Below are 22,527 nucleotides of genomic sequence, written 5' to 3' on the forward strand. Positions count from 1 at the left end.
CAATTGCAAGCATTCGTTTTGCACGAAAAACAGCAGCAGCCAGCAGTGCCTGTGATGACTCCCGTGACAATCATAAGAACTCTTCCACTCTGTCCACCACGTGTGCAGGACCGTGCAGGGGACCCTTCAGCTTCAGTGCCCAGTGGGCCTATCATAGGTGGTACCTCAGAGATGCTAATCCAGCCCTGGCAATTTAGGATGGAAAATGGACACAAAGGGGGCATACTCCCAACCAGGGGGAGGCAGCAATGTGCCGAAAGCCATCTAGACTGCCGGAAATTACAAGAAGACGAAGAAGATGATGAAGAAGAAGAAGAAGAAGAAGAAGAGCTTATTTGTCTCGCGAGATTTGCCAACACAAACACACAGCAAACTGCGCATTTGCGCAACGCACAGCATAAAGATGTCGGCAGCCGCATCGTGGCTCCACCAGCATTCTAACAGTAACAATAACTATAATAATACTACTGCTACTACTAATAACAAGATGCGGTTAACCGAAGCTCTTCTGACTCTGATGAAACAACCTCACACACATTTACCCGACCTGCTGGACAACTACAGACAGCATGGAGGGGTCGGCACACTGCAGGTACACAAACACTACACTACACACACACGCACGCACGCACACACACACACACACACACACACACACACACACACACACACACACTCTCTCCTCTCTCACACACAGCATGTTGAGACAGAGGCACGTGTGTGTGTGTGTGTGTGTGTGTGTGTGTGCGTTAGTTTAGCATTATCCCAATGCAGGGCTAACATAATGTTGTGTCTATGATATGCTATAATACTAAAGCAGGGCTTGCATAATGAATAAAGGGTCCATTTGGTTCCATTTGTTACACTCTCAGAGTTACAGAGCTGGTTTCATGTGTATACACTCAGTTATAGTTATAGACCTGTAATAAGGCTTAATTTGTCCATTGTACACACACTCACTCTGTTTGTTACAGACCTGGTTCCATGTGTATACTCTCAGTTATAGTTAAGTTATAGACCTGCAATAAGGGTTAATTTGTCTATTTGTACACACACTCACTCTGTTACAGACCTGGTTCAATGTGTATACTCTCAGTTATAGTTATAGACTTATAGACCTGTAATAAGGGTCCATTTGGTTCCATATACTTCTGTAGAATGATGGTTTCTTTCGTCAATTTTTTAAATTTTGGTCTAAATGTTAAGTAACTTGAATAGAAATACAAATAACCATTAAAAACAGATGTGATAAAGTGTATCGTGATATATTTTTCCATATCGCCCTACGCAATGTTGGATCATGTTCTCCTGACACCTGACATGATGTTCTTCTCTTTTACTCAGAGCTCCAGTGCAGTGGGAGGTCTGGTGGGATTCAGCAACGCCAAGCTGTCCTCCAGCAAGACCAAGTGAGTGAACCACATGCTGTATGATGTTACTTATCTCACAAACCACCAAAGTGGACGAAGCGGGATTCTAAAATAAAAGATGCAAGACTAGTGTTCTCAATACAATAGGAGAAATTGCATCTGAGCCAGTCTTGCATCTTGTATTTTGGAGTGCCGCTTTTTCCGCTTTGGTGGTTTATGTGTTAAGTTGTATTTAATATTTATAACGGCACCACTGCCTTAACCAATTTACAATTTAGGCATTTAGCAGAAACTCTTAATCCAGAGCGATTTACAGTAAACAAGAACAATACAAAGCAATACATCAAATACATAGAAATAGTCTTCAAGAATCATAAGCAAGCTAAGAACCTAATATCTGTCTAACAGTAGATTATCTGTAATTTTGGGGTCATATTATAAATAAATAAATAAATTGGCATCTGAAAATATATTGTTCCGCCTCGTGTTTAAACGGGTTCATGTGTTGCTGTTGCAGGTTCGAGGGGGTGTGTCTTCTGGCCGTGCTCATCAGAGACAGCTCCAGTGAGGTGTTCCAACAGCACTGTCTGGCCTGGCTGAGGTCTCTGCAGCAGATCATACAGGTGTGTGTGTTTGTACAGTTGAGTACAGTTGAGAACCCCTGTATTTAACCCCATGCTTTGCATCTGTTGCATCTGCCCGTGTGAATGCAGCATAACGTAGTGGCAGGATACGAACGTCCGTACCCCCCCGCGCTGTGCGCACCAAACTACATGGGCAGGTGCTCCTTTGAGTACTAGCCCAAAATAATTGTGTGCACCCCTGTATACAGTATATTCCTGCAGTCTCAGGCCCCTGTGTATATATTTAATGTATTTCTACAGTCTCAGGCCCCTGTCCAGACCTTTATGTAATGTTTTCCTACAGTCTCAGGTGTGTGTGTGTTAGCAGTCTCAGCTCTGCAGGCCTTGCTGCAGTTCTAATGTTCTATATTCCTACAGTCTCAGGCCCCTGTCCAGACCATGCAGCTAGCGGTCTCAGCTCTGCAGGACTTGCTGCAGTTCGCTGCCCAGATAGCAGAGCTCTCCAGAGAGGTCGGCCTCAACTCTATCCTGGGGATCCTGACGTCGCTGCTGGGCCTCAAGGCCGAGGTAACCTGTCTCACCTCTATCACACCTGTCTCACTCTCTGCTGGGCCTCAGAGCAGGTAACATTAAAATAAATGAAGAAAGAAGTTCCAGACCCATAGGAACCGATTCCGGCGAGCCACCCCGCGTCCGAAAAGGTTGAGAAATGACAGTTACCGTGTGGGGGTCCCTCTACTGTACCCTCCTCTACTGTACTGTACTGTACTGTCACTTCACTAAACACCACCCCAAGAGCAATTGTCCAATGCCAATCCAAATAGTTTAGCAAGGTCTGTTGCTAAGGTGGACAAACTTCCGTCACCTCATAGCTGTCAATATTATTTTGCATGGCTGTGTTGTTGAACAAATACACAGCTAAACGTCAGGAAAGTTACACGACTGACCCACCCAGGTGATGTTAATAATACTACTAATGACCGTAGTCTTAATGAAAACTCCTGTTGTACGGTCGTTGAAAGTTGATATTTTTTTGTATACCTCTAACATTTTCTCGTGTTTCTAGTTTATTGAAATAATGCCATGCACATTTTGTCCAGTGCATACTGCATAGCCTACTGCAGGCCTTGTTGATTCGATTTAGAAGACATTTTGAAGCTCTTGCTACTGAAGTGATTGATACCTGTCCATTCAAACTCTAGACGGGCCGCCCCAAAGTTATTAGTGCAGCCGCGCCCGGCAGCCGGCGAAGTTCTCAACAGGCCCGAAAATTAAGATCTTACCCCCCATGCCAAAGCACCAGCACTCGCTCAGCGGTCTGCTGTCACCCAGGTGGATATGTTGACCTGAAAATTTTATCGTACTGTGCGCTTTCTCGACGACACTGCAAACGAGTGCAACCTCAATGTCTTCGGAGAATAACTAAAGGTTTGAGTGAATGAATGAACATGTGTTGTTGTTTATATTGCAGTGTGAGTTGGCAGCCATGGAGGGGATGACGGCGTGCATGACTTACTTCCCTAAAGCCTGCGGATCACTCAGGGTGAGTTCTGGACACACACAGCGGTAGGGGGAGTGAGAGAGCGGGAGGAGATGAGAGGGTTAGCGAGGAGAGAAGAAGAAAGTTTGTTGTACTGAGGTTGCACTTTCCAGTCTTTGTACACGTTGAATAACCTCGCCTCACCAGGCTTTCCACCTCGGAGGAAAGCCTGGTCTCTGTTTCATTTCGGGTATATGATCCGCTCGGGAGCGGATGATATCGTTACGTCATGTTGTAGTATTGTTTTATAGTCGACAGGCAGGAACAATCAAACGGAACTTCCTTTCCCCTCAAACCGGAAGAATAACAATAAAAGCTCTCGTAGCCTGCAGCTTTTATTGAGAAAAATCGGTTTGAGGGAAAAGGAAGTTCCATTTGATTGGTCCTGCCTGTCGACTACAAAACAATACTACAACATGACGTAACAATATCATCCCCTCCCGATAGGGGTGTCAACAAATTGATTAGAATCGCGATTCCCGTTATGAACGATTCAAAATCGATTCATAATTTCCAAAAATTGAGTGTTTGTGATATGAAATGTAAGCTTACCCTAATCACAGTAAACATCATGGCTTCAGTCATTTTCAAGTTACTGTAGTATTAGTCACTTCAGTTGGCTGGAGTAGATGGAGTAGTGTGATGAAATCCTATGTATTGAATTGAGAATAATTTTGAATAGAGAATCGTTTTGAATCTGAAAAAAAAAAATGGATTGAGAATCGAGTTGAGTTTAGTCGAATCGTGACCCCAAGAATCGGAATCGAATCGTGGGACATCCAAAGATTCACAGCCCATGGATGCTAGGATGGTTTGCTTGTTGGCGTCCTTTCTTAAAACAAGCATAAAATACACAGGATATACTGTGTTGTATTTAGTCTTCTTTGAATAAAACACCATTTAGTCTAAAGATCAAAAACCTTAGTCAACGTAGTCTTTCGTCTTAGTCAACAAAATGAACACTGGTTGTGTGTCTTGTTGTCAGGATAAACTGGGAGCGTTCTTCATCTCCAAGATGAACAGCAACGACCACACGATCCAGGAGGTTTGTAATCACTACAGCTGTTTATTATATTGATCCTTAAAACTGTTTAGTTGCAAGTAGTTGCATTGGTGTGGTTTGGGCCTAAATTCGTCTCGCATAAGAATTGTGGTCCAAAAATAAACCAAACTGTCCGCGATATTTCGTCATATTTGATACAGTCTGTTGCTGGCAAAAACATACTAATTCAGCAGCAGTAACATTAGCGTTGAGTCAAACCACAGGGATGATTTGTTTATTTTTGGAACACAGGTGAACTGTCTTCATGCCAGGTGTGAAAAAACTATTTAGTTGGCTTAAGTTGTGGCAAATCTTACCACTAGCTTTCTTCACAGATGTGTCTACTATCACAGAAAAAAATGTTCCAACCCAACTCCCTTGGGAAACTTTGTGACAGCTGCTGAAAGTTGGGGTACCATTCATTATCAACCAATATAAGGCAAAATTTTCCAAATTTCATCATACTTTAAGTATCATGTGACATGTCAAACTAGGGGGTTTTCAAGATTCAGAATCCATTGCAAGCATTAGTTTTGCACAAAAAATGCCCATAGCGTCATCACAAATGTGATGAGGTCAGCACATTTGGGCACATTTGGGCAAGTGGCTATGGCCGAATTTAGCCCAATGAGTATTTCCGTGCAAAACTCATGCTTGGAATGGATTCAGCATCATGAAACCCCCCCCTGAAAACCCCCTAGCCCCCCCCCTCGCTATTCATGTCAGTGGAAGTTACTCAGTAGCGTTTTGAAGCACCCGGAAGAACCGTCTCAGAAAGTCTACTTCCGCATTTTACCGGAGGTGGTCAAATGCGGAAGTGCAACCGAGCATGCAATGTTAAAGCCTATCTGAAAAACTGTCTTCCTGTCTGATGTAGAAAAACTGTCTTCCTGTCAGGCGGGGTGTAATAAACCTATCTTCCTGTAGGTGGCATGCGAGTGCTACGGCCGCCTGCCCTCTCTGGGCGGGGCTGTGGACAGAGGCGGTGGCCGCGCCGAGGGCTGGACCAATCAGATCCACTGTCTGCTGGCGTCTGCCAATGGCATCCTGGCTCAGCTCTACCAGGGTTCAGAATCAGGTAGTGTATCGGGGGTGGGGATAACAAGCTCACAACGACTCGCATTGTCATACATGGAAAACTGGCGGCCCGGGGGCTTAATGTGGCCCACAAGTTAATATCCGAATACTATAGTAATACTAATACTATTATTGATTTCTGCTGTTATAATTCCAAACATGACCACTTTAATTACCGTAGTTCAGTCTATATTAGTAGCTTAATGACTAGTATAACAATTGTATTGTCTTTTTAAGTCTAATGTATAAGTTCATAAAGTTAGCATTTGAAAGGCATTTGAAATTAAATATTTGTTTTACTTTTCAGGATTCCAATTCAAAAATAGCAAATTATTATTCAGGATTTCAATTATAGCTGATCTACAAGCTTGTAGATCTGTAAGATCTTGTACAATCCTGAAATAGCTTGACATTTTTGTATATTTTAGCACAGGCTACACAGCTATTGCATGGGTGGTCACTGGCACAAATGTTTTCTGATGAGTCGGGTCTTTGGGGACGAATGCATTTTTTATTTGGGGGTCGCCGGGGCTTAATTGCGTAATCTGTGATTTAGATCAAAGTAGGGATGGCCACCGACAACCGTTAGCCATTTATTAATTTGTTTACCGACAACACTAACGGCTAATGGTTCACCGATAAAAATAAAAATATTTTGAAGCGCCGAGAGCGGGCACCGCGGCCAAAACACCAAGCACACGCACACACACACACACACACACACACACACACACCCTCTTTCCACCTTTACTGTCAGTGCAACCACGCATGTGCCGTGACTTACTTCCCCCAAAACAAAAACACCAACGCAACTGCATGAAGTACTAGTGGAAGCAGGAGGGAAAAAGAAAAAAAGACGAAAACACACACAGCATTGCGCGCCCGCAGATCTGCCCTTCATGCAACGAACGTTGGTTCCTTAAATGGCAGATCTGTCGTTTTATGGATCATAGAACGAACGTACCGGTATGCTGTTAGCTTGTTGCTAACGGGACCCCCCCCCCTCTCTCTCTCTCTCTCTCTCTCTCTCTCTCTCTCTCTCTCTCTAATCCTTCCTGAACGGTCCGCGATACATATGTGCGGATAGAAGACTGTAGCCAACGCACTAGTGCACTGATTGACAGCAGGCCGCGTGTAAACGGTGTATTTGTCTATTTTTAATGCGCAAAACAGCGCTTTTTTTTCCTTAACGGCTAACGGTTAATTAGCCGGCAAGTCCTGGCGGTAACCGGTTAATACAATCTTTCCATTTGGCCATCCCTAGATCAAAGATAAAATGGTGGGAAGATTTCAGCTACCGTTGGGAGTCAATGAAGGGCGAACCATTACATTGACGGACCAGCCACTTCCGGTGTGTTGTTGTGCAACACACACTGATAGACAGTAGCATAGCTCTGTTCTGACGCGTAAGAACAAACTGTTTAAGAACACTTTTGTACAGGTCTGCATATGGGCAATAGTGAGCAGTGCTCTCTAAATGAATACATATAACGCATTAAAAGATGGAGATCTCCGTCCATGGCAGTAAATGTGTGGGGGTCCTTGGAGCTGAATGCAAATTCATCTGGGGGTCCTGGACATGGACAAGTTTTAGAAACACTAGCCTAACAATCGTTTTTCGTGATGCATCTCCAGCTTGTAGATCGACTGTTTTCAAACTGACTGTGTGTGTGTGTCTCTGTGTCTGTGTCTGCGCACACAGAAGGTACAGTCCAGTATGAAGGTCCAGGGTTAGAGGTTCCATTTCCACCTCTCGACGACTGTGATCCTCTGCTGTTTATCCACTTACAGCACCGCTACCGAGCCCTGTGTACTGCCCTAAAGTACACTCTGAGGTATACTAGTACACTACGTCTCCCCTTATCCATTTGACATGTTGTACTAAACACTTGAAGTCAGACATGAGGACAGAACATTGCCGTTATGATCAATCTGTAGATTCAGAGTAAATAAACACATTATTGTCTGCTGTGTTGCTTTTCGATGTGTACACTGTGTAATTTTATAGAGCTATCCAAAAAGCACGGTTTTATTTGATAGGGTGTGTGGACACGTCTTTAGCAAGTATTAAAGTAGTTCAAATAACACTAACCTAATACTATTATACTAATAAAGATCAAGGGAAAAGATACTTTTTTTTTACAGTACAATAATAAAGTTTACACATGTATGCAAATAAACAGGCCAACGGCATAAACAATATTAGTTTACCTCTTCTACAAAAATAAAAGTTGCTGTCGCGCGTGCCAAGCTGTCATTCTCTTGTAGCTATTATATATCGTACTTGACTTGTGTTATTTATTTATTTCCCACCACGGAGTAACCTCACGCAGCAGACTATCCAGCATGTATCTTCCACCTCGGAGACACCGGCTGTGTCGGTAGGCCAATCAGAGGCAGACGGGGCGTTACCATGTCTATGCTCGGACGTAGAAAGAATATACGCCCGCCACAAGTATATATTTTCAATGGCGAGCACTAGATTGAAAGCCCACTTTCAAACGGAAACTGAGTCAGGAAGTAAAAATGTCCCGCGATTGTCATTTAATCCACCCAAAACATACCTTTTGTAAGATAGGATCAAAACGATAAGAGAAAGACCATTAGAAAACATCTAATCAGTTAAAATGTTTTTCAAAATAGTAAAAAAAACAACAAAGGCAAATAGGTTTAGGGGTAATGTCCCTGCATTTTGTCTGGTTTGTCACGTGTGTGTGTGTGTGTGTGTGTGTGTGTGTGTGTGTGTGTCAGTTTTGACCCCAAGGCAGCGCTACGTTTGCCCGTCAGACAAGTTCTCAACCTGGTGTGTCGAGCTTTGGCTGTCACTGCGAAGAGCATAGTGAGTACACACACACACACACACACACACACACACACACACACACACACACACGTGCAGGCACAAGCTTGTCTGTAGCGCTATCGTCTCACAGCTAGAAGGTCCCGGGTTTGATTCCCGCTGGTGATGCTGGGGTGCGTGTTCTCTCCTCCGTGTCATCAGTGACTGCGTGTTGTCGAAAGGGCCTTTCTGTGTGAAGTTTGCATGGTCTCCCGAATCTCCCCGTGTCCTCTAGGGTAGGTACCCTCACAAAAAACATGCTATAATCCTGGTCTCCATACTGCCTCCCCTGGCCAGCCGGGGTGCCTGATGAATGGGAAATTAAAGGAACTGGTTCCACACGCTACATCCAACCAGGGACATTCTGTCAGGTGAAAAGAAGCGGCTTTGACTCCTCATGCATTGAAGGAAACATGAGGTCAGTCCGTTGCTCTCCCCAGGTTGGCAGAGGGAGTGTAGCGCCCAGGATTACATTAGACAATTGATACCGGATGAAAAAATTAATAAATTGGTTACAAAAATTGGGGGCATTATCATGCCATCAAGGCCTGCCAAAACACATGTTCGACTAAATCAAATCAAATTGAGTTGACTAAAAACGTATGATCTGTCAACTAAAACTGAAACATTTAAGTTGACTAAAATGTGACTAAATCTAGATGTTTTGTGTGTCAGAATTCGACGGGAGACGGAGCGTTCAGGCTGTTGGTTCTGCCTGGAGTTCACAAGAACACTATGGAGGTGTTGAGTGCACTTATCACAGCGTGAGTACACGCACGCAATGTATTTCAGGGTACACCACAAGGTGCCGTTTTTCCAGTAGTTGCGTTTCCATCAAGGTGTTTTTTTTAGAACATTTTGGATTTTTGAGCTTACATTTCTGAATGGAAACGCCTCAAAATTCGAAAGTCACATTTGCGCTTGAAGGGGCTGGATTTTGGGGCTTTATCGGTTTTATTTGATATGACGTGTGGATGTCTTAGGCATCAGTGTTAACAGTCTCTGGACAGCATAGAGGACTTGCAGCCCAATCGTCTGTGTATAATATTTTTCTATAGCCTAAAAGAACATAAAGTAAAATAAATTGTCAAATAATAGTTGACAGGCAAAATAGTGCCACCTACTGCTTATTTCATGAACTTATCTCCCAAGAATCGCTGTTTATTGTTGAATGGAAACGGGGCAAAATGAGCATTTTTTTTTTTTTCAAATTTCTGTGAAAATTCACTTCCTATTTTGTGTGTGTGTGTGTGTGTGTGTGTGTGTGTGTGTTTTTGTTTGTTTGTTTCAGGGTACACGGTGCCATGGTCCCGTACGCTACAGTCCTACAGAAGCTCTTCTCGCAAACTTTGTCAGCCTGGACGCCTCTACCTGAGACCACTGTGGGGCAGCAAAGAGCTTACTGGTAACGCACGCACACAAAAAGGATCAGAAAGCATCAAAAGACGTTCTACGTGACGAATGAGTTAACCTATTCGGACCTGACAACAGGTTCTACAAAACGTCTTCTAAATGCTGACAGTTTACTGAAAAACCCTATGTTTCTAACTAATTCATGTCAAGGACATCAAAATGTATTGGGCCGCCGACCCTGATCTGAAAATATGTTGTTCCAGGGACCCCCCCCCCCAGAAGCAAAGATATGAGTTAAAAACGTTTTGCTGTGAAAGAATACATATTCAAAGATTTGCACACATTTTCACGATTTTTCAAAAAAGCTTTTTCCAAAAGCTAAAGTTAAAAATCGAGATCACCGCAAGTTCATTCCATCGTGACTTTAAACTTTGATGTAGACATTGTAGACCATGGCAAAACTCACATCTGGTCAAGAGCTGTCAAGAGCATGAAGCAGATACGCAAGCCCCTCTGCAGACAGACAATGTCACATGAAAACCTTCGCTGTTGTCATAATTATTCCTACTGTGTGTACAGAACCGAAATAGGGAACCGACTAACGATACCCATCCCTAGTAAGAGTGCAGGTCTGTAATAAAGTATTTAATGTAATCCATTCCATTCCAGCTCGGTCAGGGTGCAGGTCTACCAGACCTTACTGCTCTGGGTTCGAGTGGGCGGGGCGTCGTCCGGCGTTCTCCAGGGAAGCCACACCCACTCGGAGCTGCTGCTAGGACACCTGCTGAGTGACATCACACCCTGTGCTGACGCCCTAAAGGTGAGGGGTCACATGACAAGGTCAAAAGGTCAAGGTCACATGAAAGGTAGACGCCTCCTTCGGCTCTGGGGTGTTTGTGTCTCCATAGACATGGAAAGGTAGAGGCCTCTTTCGGCTCTGGGGCGTCTGTATCTCCATAGACATGGAAAAGTAGATGCCTCCTTTGCAGCTGCGTAACTAGACGTCAGTAGGCACCCACGCAGGCTGGTCAGCGGGTGCCTGTATAGCGTCTTGGTTTATGAACAGCGGGGCACTGTACAGTAGTTGTGATTTGTGAACGTACCTTTCGTTTCGTGATTGTGAATAGAGCAGCAGCATCCGCAGCCCAGCGCAGTCGGGACACAGGAGAGCCCACTGCACACTCACCACTTCTGATTTCCTTAGCCTACACTCCACCAGAGCAGTTGGGGTTTTTTTTCTCATGCCAATAAAGCTCCTTTTGGATTGAATTGATGAGTCCCGGAAAAGACATGCTGTGATTGGCCAGTAGTCATTGAGTGGCAGTGATAGCAGGGTGCCTTCCGCACTTCCACTTGACTTCCGCCTTCGTTGGAGACACATCGCTCCAAAGAACTGCAGTGGCCAATGAGGCATCTATTTTTGTTTAATATCTATGTTCACCCGCAAAAAAATTATAAAATGGTAATAATCATAAAAGCACTGTCACACAAATGTTGATGAAGTATAGTAATACAAACGTCTGTGTGTGAGTGGGCGCGCGTGCGTGTGAGTGCACTGCTCAGACCACCCCCCTCAGAGGTTGTGTGTGTGTGTGTGTGTGTGTGTGTGTGTGTGTGCAGCTCCGACCAGCCCCCTCAGAGGTCCCCCGCTCTCGGCCCGGCCCTCGCTCCAGGAAGCCCCTCCTCCTCATTGACGGTGGCTCCTCCCTCCAGAAGAAAGGAGACCCGCTAGCCAATCAGGACACCTGCCTCGCCGCCCTCAAAGGTTCGCTCGTTTCAGTAGTGGTGGAAAAAGTACTCGCATTACTTAAAAATCAGACTGTCTGAAGTGAGTACTGTACTGTACTGTACTGTACTGTACTGTACTGTACTGTACAAGCTCTCCTCCCTGGCCTGTGTGTGTCTGTGTTGGGCTGTGCAACAGTGACACTTGGTGGTGAACAAAGGCTATAACGCTATTTTCGTGCTTGGACCCAGGGACACAGACACACACACACACACACACACACACACACACACACATAGCTGTCTATAGGAGTGGTTGCACCACTCAAAAAGTGCCGTAATGTTTTTCCACCCTAAAACATGATCATCAGGTATTATTATATGAGGAGGATTCTTTTCAAAAAAGTGTACAGTATTTGTTAAAATGTCGTTTTGATGTGGTATGCCTGGTTTGTCTGGTGGGTGGTGATCCACCTGCACTGAAGCCACACCCATAGCTGTTGTATGATAAAGGGCGAGGGGATGATATTGTGATGTCACTATATCACTGTTTTTTGTTTCATTGACACGTTTTTCTGTCAAGGTTTCAGCCTCTAGGAAAAACCCTAAATACAAAGGGAAGACACATTGCACATAACCACACCAAGGGGTCTGATGAAGTACTGTCACCTCATAAACGCATGAAAAACTGGAAAAGAATCATGGCACTCCATCTTTAAGTAAAAGTATCAATACTACAATGTATAATACAATGTAGAACTACTGTAGTGGACCAACACCAGCAGTGGACCATGCAGCCAGATAGAAAGCTGTCCCGACCCAAAGTATATAGTTTTAGTTTTCTTATAATAAAATAATATATTAATAATGTGGTGTGGCGTCACATGCGTGCATGCAGGCCCACCCACTCCTGGCCAGGCCCACCCAGAACTTCAGTACTGGATTTGCCACTGATGACATCGCACCCCAGCACAACATTGCGTTTGGGTCAAAACCTTGGAGAGCGCTGTAGATTTACAGTAAAGAGACACTTTAGTCGGGCCGTAAACAAGGAAGTGAACGGCAGTGGGGGAAAAAAGAATGAACTACAGCGATCTCGTTTGATATCAATAAAAAGGACCTCACGTCCAAGGCCCCCACGGTTTCATTAGAAAAGACATATATACATGTCATCAGCATAATTGGTGTTAAAACATTGTCTCTAACTGCTTCTCCTCAGCTCTGAGACACATCGTACTAACCAGCGGGACGGTGCTGAAAGATGACATACACAAGGTACTGTGAGCTTTATTATTGTTGTTGAGTAAGTAGTCTTTGCAACATTCTGCACATGTACCAGAAATAAACGAAGTGAAGAATCTACTACTGATGGAGGAATAGTGAAATCAAAGAACACAACAACACACAGAGAGGCACTCGGTACGGTACATCATAACTGAGGGGTGTTCATTCACATGTTCCTTTATCTACACACAAGTAATGAGCACTTCCGGCTACGTCCGCTCAAGGACATCGGAATAAAAGTTTACAATTGAGATCATGAATCCCAACAATTATTTAAACATGGTATACACAAGGTACTGTGAGTGTTATTTGTTAATGTTCAATAGAAATTATGTAAGGTATAATGTATGGCTGAGTGGTCATTGTTTATAGATAAATCACAGACGGACTGATTAACCACCGTCGCGTAGCGGAGGTGGTTAATCAGCCTGAATTTAGCGACAAGTATCACCAGGGTTGTAGCTGACGATTTGCTCCCTTTCTGTTCTGCCCTGTCTCTTGCCGTGATACCAGGGCAGATGAATTTTCCAATAATCTTTCTCTCTGTGCGTGACCTGTCTGTCTGCTCACTGACCTGCCTGTCTGTCTCTCAGCGCCTCATAGATGCGGTGGTCCCGCTGTGCGTGCGTCTCCAGCAGCAGTTGACCAATCACAGCATGCTGTTGGACACTCCGGGCGTCGGTGGACAGTATGGCTCCGCTCTGCCTCGACGAGAACTATACAGGTTATTATTATTATTATTGTGAGCTCGCTCCAGCGAGCACACACTTGTTATCAACAGTTTATATTCTTCTAAATTCCGCCACTTTTTTTGGCATCCTAATAGTACTCTGTAGACAGCACAGCTCAAGACTCACTTTTTCACTATCTCTTTTAATTGAGTGTTCTTATTCATGTACTCACCGGTTTTATGCTATATTGTCTTATTGTCATATTGCACTGCTTGATTTGCTGCCGGTTTGATGCCCTTTGCTATTGTTAATTGCCTCAACGTTATTCTGTTAGTTTTACCGATATGTATATATTAATAAAGTTTATTATTATTATTACTTTCACATACTTTATGTATGAAATTTAGCTCAAACTTCAACATTTTCAGCTTTATGCAGTTAGTATTGCTTGTACTTTTCTTTTTACAATTTTTTATCCTTTTTGTTTTTACTTCAATACATACATTTTCTACTGTACATCATATACAGTTTTCAGCGAGCCCATGCAGTTTCTGAACTGCTTTTCTAGTTTCTGGAGTAACCCAATGTTTGGCACGCTACTTCATCTGGCTTTTTGCTAAGAGATATGTTGTATAGTTTAATCGATATTAATTTATTTGTGCATTAAATTCCCCCATTGACATGAATGGGCACAATGCAAAAACTCACATTCAAGTATTGTTTTCTCTGAGTAGAGACCGTAAGGACTATAATTACAAAACTTGTAACGTCTGCCTCATGGTGGCGCTATAACAGCCAACTTTACTTTTTGGCCTATAACTCTTGAACCGTAGGTCGTAAATCTAAATTGTATTTATAAAACTAAAGTGAAACTGTATGTCCAGGTTATAGTTAAACATCTGTGTGTGTATTCATAAAACTGTGTGTCCAGGTTGCTTTTGTCAGTATTCATAAAACTGTATCTCCATGCTGGAACCTGGTTGCTTCTGCCTGTATTCATAAAACTGTGTGTCCACCAGGTTGCTTCTGTCCCTGGTTCTGGTTCCGTCTCCTCGCTGGCCACCTCCTCTGACCTGTGCGGTGTCTGTCCTGAGCCAGGGACGTCGAGACCACACCATCAAGGTACTGAAAATGCCCTAAAATGCCCTTGGCAGATCTACAAGCTCACGTGAAGCGCTGTGACGCGTTGTGAGCGTAGATCGGCTAGTTTCAGCATTGTAAAATCAGTCATTACGACGGCATCAAGGCCCGCCAAAATACATTTTATTTGACTAAAACAACTGTAGATTTAGTCGACTAGTCTGCTAAAACTAGACTAACACTGAAACATTCCCTGTGACTGCCATGTGACTCAAACTAAATTAAAACAATTCAAGAGACTAGGACTAAAACTAAATTTGCTGTCAAAATAAACCCTGACGTGCAATGTGTGTTTTCCACCCCTATAGGTGTCGTCGTTCTGCACCGAGGCTCTGGTGGTCTGCAACGCCTTGCTTCACCCCCGCACCCCCTCGCTCTCCCTCCCCCTGCCCCCCCTGGCCCTGAAGCCCACCCCCTCCTCCACCCTGCTGGGGGGTCCAGGGACCCCCTCCTTCCCTCCCCGGGGGGGGCACGCAGCCCTGGGCCTGCTGGGCTCCCACCTGGAGAACCACCTGTCTCTGGTGGCAGGTCCGTCCCCCCAAGACCTGCTGCTCTCCTCCCACCACCACCACCCAGACCCCCCCGCCTCCTCCTCCACGGGGCCCCCCAAGGGCCAGAGGTAATGGTTCCTAAACTTTTTAGCCCAGAGACCCAAAAGAGAGATTATACATATGTTTGCCCCAGGACAAACTAGTGAAAATAGCCGATCTACAAGCCTCCCAGGGGCCCCGCGAGGGCCAGAGGTACTTTTATATGACCACTAGACTAGAGGGCCCCCCGCGAGGGCCAGAGGTAATGTTATATGACCCCGGCCTAGACTAGAGGGCCCCCGGGGGTCAGAGGTACATTTGTGTACATCAGGGGTTCTCAAACCTTTTGGGACCCCCGAGAATGCTTTGGCCATGTCTCGTGACAGAGGCCGTTGCTATAATTGGAATATTAATGCTTCTAAAGAGAGATCAGACTTGACAGCGCGAGGTAGAAATGGAACATTTCACCTCTCGGTTTTGGGGGGAAATGGAAGGTGAGGCTTTTCAGAGTAAAATCTGCCTCATTTGCTTGGCACTCTAGCTCCTTTATTCTGAAAAATTCTGCAGCTAAAAAAAGTGTTAAACACATTATTATAATGAATTTCCATGGTGTCTCACAGACCGGTGTATAATATTTTAGGTAAGTGTGGCAATATTTAAACATATAATATTTTCACAGACCAGTGTTTGTCCATTACGACAAGGAGGAGCCAGAGGACGTCGAGATCTCATTGGACAGTGACAGCAACGACAGCGTGGTCATCGTTCCTCCTGGCATGCTGACCATGGACGTCCATTCAGAAGAGCCCGCTGTCCCTGCAGCCAATAACATGACTTCTGCTGCAGGTTAGACTCCTCCCCCCTCTGTCCCTGCAGCCAATAACATGACTTCTGCTGCAGGTTAGACTCCTCCCCCCTCTGTCCCTGCAGCCAATAACATGACTTCTGCTGCAGGTTAGACTCCTTCTCCCCTCTGTCCCTGCAGCCAATAGCATGAGCTCTACTACAGGTTAGACGGTGTTAAATTATTGTTACATATCTGCATTACTTAATTTAATAGAAGTCACATACACAATTAGAGAATTGAGAATAATTATTTTTGATCTCCCCTAATGGTACCAACATCAATACAGCATGGAATTGTGGACAAAATCTCATCCAAAAACAACAAAAGTTTTGGGTCTGAGAGGCTCAAATGCTGAATAAATAATGGGCCTTGAAAACCACTGCACTAAATCAAGCTGCACCTGCTCCTCCTCCACAGCACCAGGGGGTGCCAACACCACCGAGTCGTCCTCCGTGACACCCGTGGCCACGCCCACCACCATGGAGGGGGTGGAGCTTCCGTCTGGCGCCGCCCTGCTGGCGGCCGCTTCCGCCACCATCACCACCTCCTCCCTGGTGTCGCTCATCCCTCCGCTCATAGCGCCGCCCGGCGCCGGCCTGGGGGGGGTGGAGTCTGCGGCCGGGCCGGCCCAGCTCCAGCAGATGCTGATGCAGTCGTCTGCGTCGCCCGGTGGCGGCGGCGGGGGGCCCACCGCCATGGCGGGGCCCCTGGGCCCGCTACAGATGCACCCGCCACAGCAGCTGAGCCAGACGCCAGGTTAGCCCTGTACACCAAACCCCCCCCCCCCCCCCCTCTCAGTGTTTATTTTTACAGCAAATTTTGATTTTAGTTTTAGTCATAGTCTTTTGAATATACTTTTCGTTACATTTTAGTCACCTGGCTGTAATAAAGTGTAAAATGACTTGTGTCTTAGACCTAGGGAAAAAAATACGTTTCACACTTTTAGACCATATCCGTGGTCATCATATGGGCATACCTAACAATGGATGCCAAAACAATGCGAAAATGTCACTTTGATGACATGTTGAGTCCTGCATGAATAAATATGAAGCTTGATTTTATTCACCTGTTTTATTCCCATTGCTGCACGTTCATCCAAACATAGCCTGAGCTAACGTGTTAGGTTTCTGGTCTAGAGGGGGCGGGTCGTGGCTGAGATTTGCACACGCCCCTGACATTATAGGTTGGAAATAAGCCACAAGCTTTGCTGCCTGTCTCTCTGACTTTGCAAACAAACGGCACGCTCGTGCATGTAACCGATCTATCTATACTGTCTATTGTTCAAAACACAATGAATCAATTAATTCCCAGGCGGACGCCAGCTGCACCCCCACCAGCCGCCGCCCCCTCACGCCCCGCCCCTTCCGGCCAATGAGGACTCGGGAGTCATAAATATCAACAGTTCTGACGAGGAGGAGGAGGAGGAGGAGGACATGGAGGAGGAAGAGGTACACACTTTTTTTTAAAATTTTGACCCAATTACTGAATGTCAGTCTCCAGGTTTTCTTCACAATATGTATGGCACTGATGTACTACTATGACACTATGTATGGCACGTTCAGAGTCGACTGGTACTGGTGGTTCTCAACTATTTTATTTGCGGCTCTCTCAACCTCAGATCAAATGCTTGGCTGCACTATGTCGTGCCCCTAAGTCTGGGGAAAAAAAGCGTGTGTGTTGCGTTTTTTGGACCCTGGTCATGGAATACAGTACAGAACAGACTCAAACTGGCTTCTGTGATCCCCCTAGTGAGTTTCAAAAGGATTGCCATGGGCACACTTCCCAGACATTGCTCCCGCTTTGACTTATAGCAAATGTTGGTTCTCTTGCTTTTTAGTGTATTAGCACATTTTGTTGCTTAGTTTTTATATATTGGCCTTTCCTGTTCTTCCTATGAGCTTCTTAGTTAGTGGGTACTGCGTTTATGAATGTTACATGTCTGTCCTTGTATTTATTGTTACTGGCAGAGCTGTGTTACTTATTTTGCCTCTTCTCTTGACCAGTTCACACATGTAAAAGAGACTTTAGTCTCAATGTGGTTTTTACTGGTTAAATAAAGGTTATATAAAAAATAAAGTCCTCCAGGGCTATCGCTTGACCACCAGCTGGATGCACAGAGCTTTTATTCTGAAGCACTTACACATTTCCGTTCCCCTAAAAGCAGGAAGAAAAATCGCCATTTCTTAATCCGTCTAATTAACTATATTTCTCTTCAGAAGCATTAATATTGTAACTGCTCAGTAGCGGATTTTTTTTAATCAGTTGGTGTGATCGTTAACGTTACATTAATTAATATGGTCAGATCATTAACGGTACATTTCACCCGTAGGACGAGCTGGGCGAGGAGGAGGAAGATGAGGATGAGGAAGGTCTGGAGGATGAAGAGGAGGAAGAGGAAGGAAGTGACTTCCCAGATGAGGAGGAAGAGTATTACGACGGAGAGGAGTACGACTATGAGGATGTAAGTATATACTATATGTCAGTGTTGTTTTTGGCAGCAAAATTTGATTTTAGTTTTAGTCTTTTCAAATAGTTTTCATTTAGTTTTAGTCACATTTTAGTCCCCATTTTAGAGCTTGTAGATAGACTATTTTCAGCAAGTGTAAAATCAGTCATTACGACGGCATCAAGACCCACCAAAATACATTTATGTCGACTAAATCACCTGCAGATTTACCGTAGTGTATGTATATATATATAAAAAAATCTTATATATTATTTGTCGACTAAAACTAGACTAAAACATTCCAGGTGACTAAAATGTAACTAAAACTAAATAAACTATTCAAAAGACAAATGACTAAAACTAAAATCAACACTGGTGCAGGAGGAAGAGGAGGAGGGGGAGATCCCGTCGTCGTTGGAGACCAGGAGGAGACGCATGGGGCCGCGGCTGGAGGAGGGCGAGGTGCTGGGCATCGAGGGAGGCGCGGCAGCCTTCGGGTCGGACGGCGGGGAGGCGGGGCATCCTGGCGGCATCGAGGAGATCCCGCCCCCTCCCCCCAGAGCCACGTTCGGAGACGACGACGACGGACTCAGAGTGACGGAGGTTCGTTTGTTTGCTAACCCATTTAGAGAACGATTCTACAAATGCCTTCTAAATTCTGACAGTTTTCTGAAAAACCCCATGTTTCTATGTCAGTGGTTCTCAAACGTTTTCATGTCAAGGACCCCAAAAATTATATGAAATTGGCCGCCGACCCCCATCTGAAAATATGTTGTGTGTCCCCCCCAGAAGCAAAGATTTGACTTAAAACCTTTGCTCTGAAAGAATATATATTCAAAGATTTGCACCACATTTTCAAGACTTTTTAAAAATAGCAGACCTACAAGCTCATAGCTGGTAGAATTTTTATGCCTTTTTGTTGTTGTTGTTGTAGAATCTTCCTCAGTCCTAAATGGCTTAAGGTGGAGAGCGTGGTTTAACCTGACTATAATAACTGAGTGTGATCTTTAAGGTTGAGAGCATCGGTGTGCTGGAGGAGTGTCGCCGAGGAGGCAGAGAGGAGGAGGAGGAGGAAGAGGAAGAGGAGGAGGACCCCAGCATGCCTCAGATCCTGTGTGTGACCGGAGCGGCTCTGCAGGAGATCCAGGATGCTCCTGGGGAGGAGCAGGCAGCCGTGGAGCCTCCTGCGGAGGAGCAGGAAGGTCTGCAGGAGCCAGGCGCCCCCCTGTCGTCCTCCTCCTGGGAGCAGGGAGGAGGGGCAGGAGGACACGAGGAGACGCCGAGCGCCTCCAAGGAGGAGCCGGCCGCTCACATCCAACAGGTACAAATATTTTCTGAAAGACCTATGTTTCTATATCAGTGGTGCTCAATATTTCATGTCTTTCGTTTAGAATATTAACGCTTCTAGAGAGACTTTATTTGTGATATTGTGATGTAAAGACGGAAAATTATGCCTCCCGGTTTTTGTACAGAACGGAAGGTGGGGGGGTTCCTATTTTGCTCCTATTTTGAAAGAAATCCCGGCGCTCATTGTGTTTAAAGGAGAGTTCCGCACTTTTTACTGAATTCTGTTATGGCAAAAAAATATATAAGGCGCTGGTCCTTTAGGAAATGGTAGGCGGACCTAACGCTGGATCTCGTGGATGCGGAAAGAATCTATTAATGCCCTGCTGTGTGCAACACACTTTGAATGAACAATCTTTATCTGTACCCCAAAACAGGAGCAAGGAGCCGTGGTGGCTGAACTGGAACAAGTTAGTCCTGCCCCCGAGGAAGGAGGAGCTACACAGGAGGAGGACACGCCCCCGGCCGAGCCCCCCGCTCCCCCCTCCCCCTCCACCCCAACCAGCCAAGAACACCAACACAAGGTTAGTACAAAGGTTAGGTTAACATTTTAGTTTGTACTGCATACTTTTTTTTTCTTCTCTTCAGATTTCTGGGTTTTATAATTACAATTACAATTGAAATACATCAGAATGAAATTGTATACACTATAGAATGCTATGTCTATTGTCTGCTATCTAAATTACATAAGTTTAGCCATTGCATGGTGCTACTTCTGTGTCTGCTGTAACCGTTAGTTACGTTTAGAATGTGTTTTTTAGAATCGGCATCAGGTCTAGCATGTCGTGGATTGTTTTAGTTTTTAACTTGTTCCATGCATTAATAATATGCAATGTCCCGTCGAAGTAAACTAAAGAAGAGAACATCAGTTCATTGTTGGACACAATAATAACGTAAAGTTACCGTTACCAGGAGGTGAAAGAGTCGTCAGAGTCGTCAGGAGGGAAACAGCAAGAGGCGCAGAAAGCCTCCGAGGAGGAGAAGGAGACAGCAGAGGAGGAGGAGGAGGCAGGAGGAGGTGAAGACAACAAAGGAACGAAGAGGAAGAGAGATGAGACCACGGAGAAGGAGGAGGGAGGTCAAGGCACCGAGAAGAAGAGGGTACGTACCCCGAAATATATCATAGAACACTATAAACCTGGGTGATTTTCACCCCGACAATTATGTATTTGGGGCATTTTCATAATGTTGTTGATGTCTGAGGTGGGAGGGTCTTTCAGTACATTGATGATGCTCAGTGACATCATAGAAGGTAGGCTTGTTTCCCTTCCACATCCCTGTTTTTTTACTCTACAGGCAGGTGTTTGGGTGAATTTGTTGTGTTTAGTGATAGTAATAGAGAAAAATCCCATACACCTGCAATGGGCTTTGAATTTGGGAATTCTCACATGTCCCAGGAATGGGTGGACCAAAGGAGAAGTTCAGCTTTTATGTTATTTCACTATTGCATTATTGTTGTATTTTTGTTGTTCAAGCACTGTGTAACTTTGTTTTATAAAAGTGCTATATAACCCATTCTGACCTGAGATCAGATTCATACGAGGTTTCCACTGGACACACACTGGTCTGATGAATCCATTCTGACCTGAGATCAGATTCTAAAAATGTCAGTCTTTCTTCGATTTTTCAAAAATAGCAGACCTACAAGCTCGTAGCGTGCCACTCGGTGGCGCGCTACGAGCTTGTAGATCTGCTATTTTTCAATAGCTAAAGCATAACATGATGCTAACACCAAAATGGGTTCCCGGTCAGAATGGGATAAATAAAGTTTTCTTATTATTTGACAAAAAGGATGTTTAGAGTTCTAGGGTTAAACCCCAAAATATATCTAACCATATTAAATCCTAACACACCTGATATACACCTGACATCATTGGTTAATATGAACCGCCTTTGATGACATTTGTTTATTTTCTCCCCCTCCTTGTGTGTGTGTGTGTGTGTGTGTGTGTGTGTCTGTGTCACTCGGTCAGCTGGATGACGTTGCCATGGCGACCATGTTGGCAGACTTCATCGCCTGTCCGCCCGACGACGAAGACGGAAGCGGAGCTTCTGGATCCAAATGAAGCCCATCCGCCTAGAGCCCCTCCCCCTGCATATAGCCCCTCCCCCTTTAAACCAGTGGCTCTCAAACCTTTTTGTGGCGAGGACCCCCATCTGAGCATGTTTAGTACCAAGGACCCCCCAGAAGAGAAGATCTGTGTTTAAAAAAACAAACATTTTAATAAATACAAAAATAAATAAATGATCAGCTGTATAATCTGGCAGTGCGGCTCAAACTGATGTGAATTGATTTATAGAGATCTATGTTTAAAACACCTGGAACTACATATTTTGAGATGGGGGTCGGTGGCCGAATACATAATAATCTTTGGGACCCAAAACACATTTTGTAGAATCTGGTCTCTGGTCTCAATGTGACGCTACATGACGTGTACTGTGTTTGGCTGTAGATCATTCAGGTTTAGTGGAAGGACTGTTTCTATTGGATATTTCTTAGTTTTTGTTTTGTTTTTCTATTAATTTGCTCTCATGATATCCATGTTTTTGTGCCACATGTTTTTGTTACAAAATAAATACACATGACTTATTGACGTTGTGATCTAACCTGCATTGTGAGATCATTTGGCTTGTGTGTTTTTGATAAATTCACTTTCAAAAAAACTTTTGGTCGTATCGTCTACTCGGGCTCATGTGAACACCACAGACAGAGAGGGAGAAGAATATTTCTGTGC

General features: G+C 44.6%; 1 protein-coding gene across 1 annotated transcript; it reads left to right on the top strand.

Annotated features, from left to right (window-relative positions):
- The first annotated feature begins 372 nt into the window (after positions 1-372).
- Positions 373-22,384, top strand: pelp1 (proline, glutamate and leucine rich protein 1). The gene is made up of 26 exons (XM_080781403.1): positions 373-592; positions 1,345-1,409; positions 1,888-1,993; positions 2,372-2,521; positions 3,426-3,497; positions 4,480-4,539; positions 5,464-5,614; positions 7,316-7,448; positions 8,365-8,452; positions 9,128-9,216; positions 9,744-9,857; positions 10,475-10,625; positions 11,426-11,570; positions 12,750-12,805; positions 13,408-13,538; positions 14,505-14,607; positions 14,934-15,244; positions 15,835-16,001; positions 16,420-16,758; positions 17,314-17,450; positions 18,332-18,463; positions 18,830-19,051; positions 19,461-19,769; positions 20,170-20,316; positions 20,705-20,893; positions 21,766-22,384. Exons 1-26 carry the CDS (start codon positions 404-406, stop codon positions 21,856-21,858), a joined length of 3,849 nt encoding a protein of 1,282 aa, XP_080637529.1. The 5' UTR covers positions 373-403; the 3' UTR covers positions 21,859-22,384.
- The last annotated feature ends 143 nt before the right edge of the window (positions 22,385-22,527 follow it).

This window comes from Protomyctophum bolini (genome assembly GCF_963924005.1).
Source record: "Protomyctophum bolini genome assembly, chromosome: 14".
In the NCBI taxonomy this organism is placed as follows: Eukaryota; Metazoa; Chordata; class Actinopteri; order Myctophiformes; family Myctophidae; genus Protomyctophum; species Protomyctophum bolini.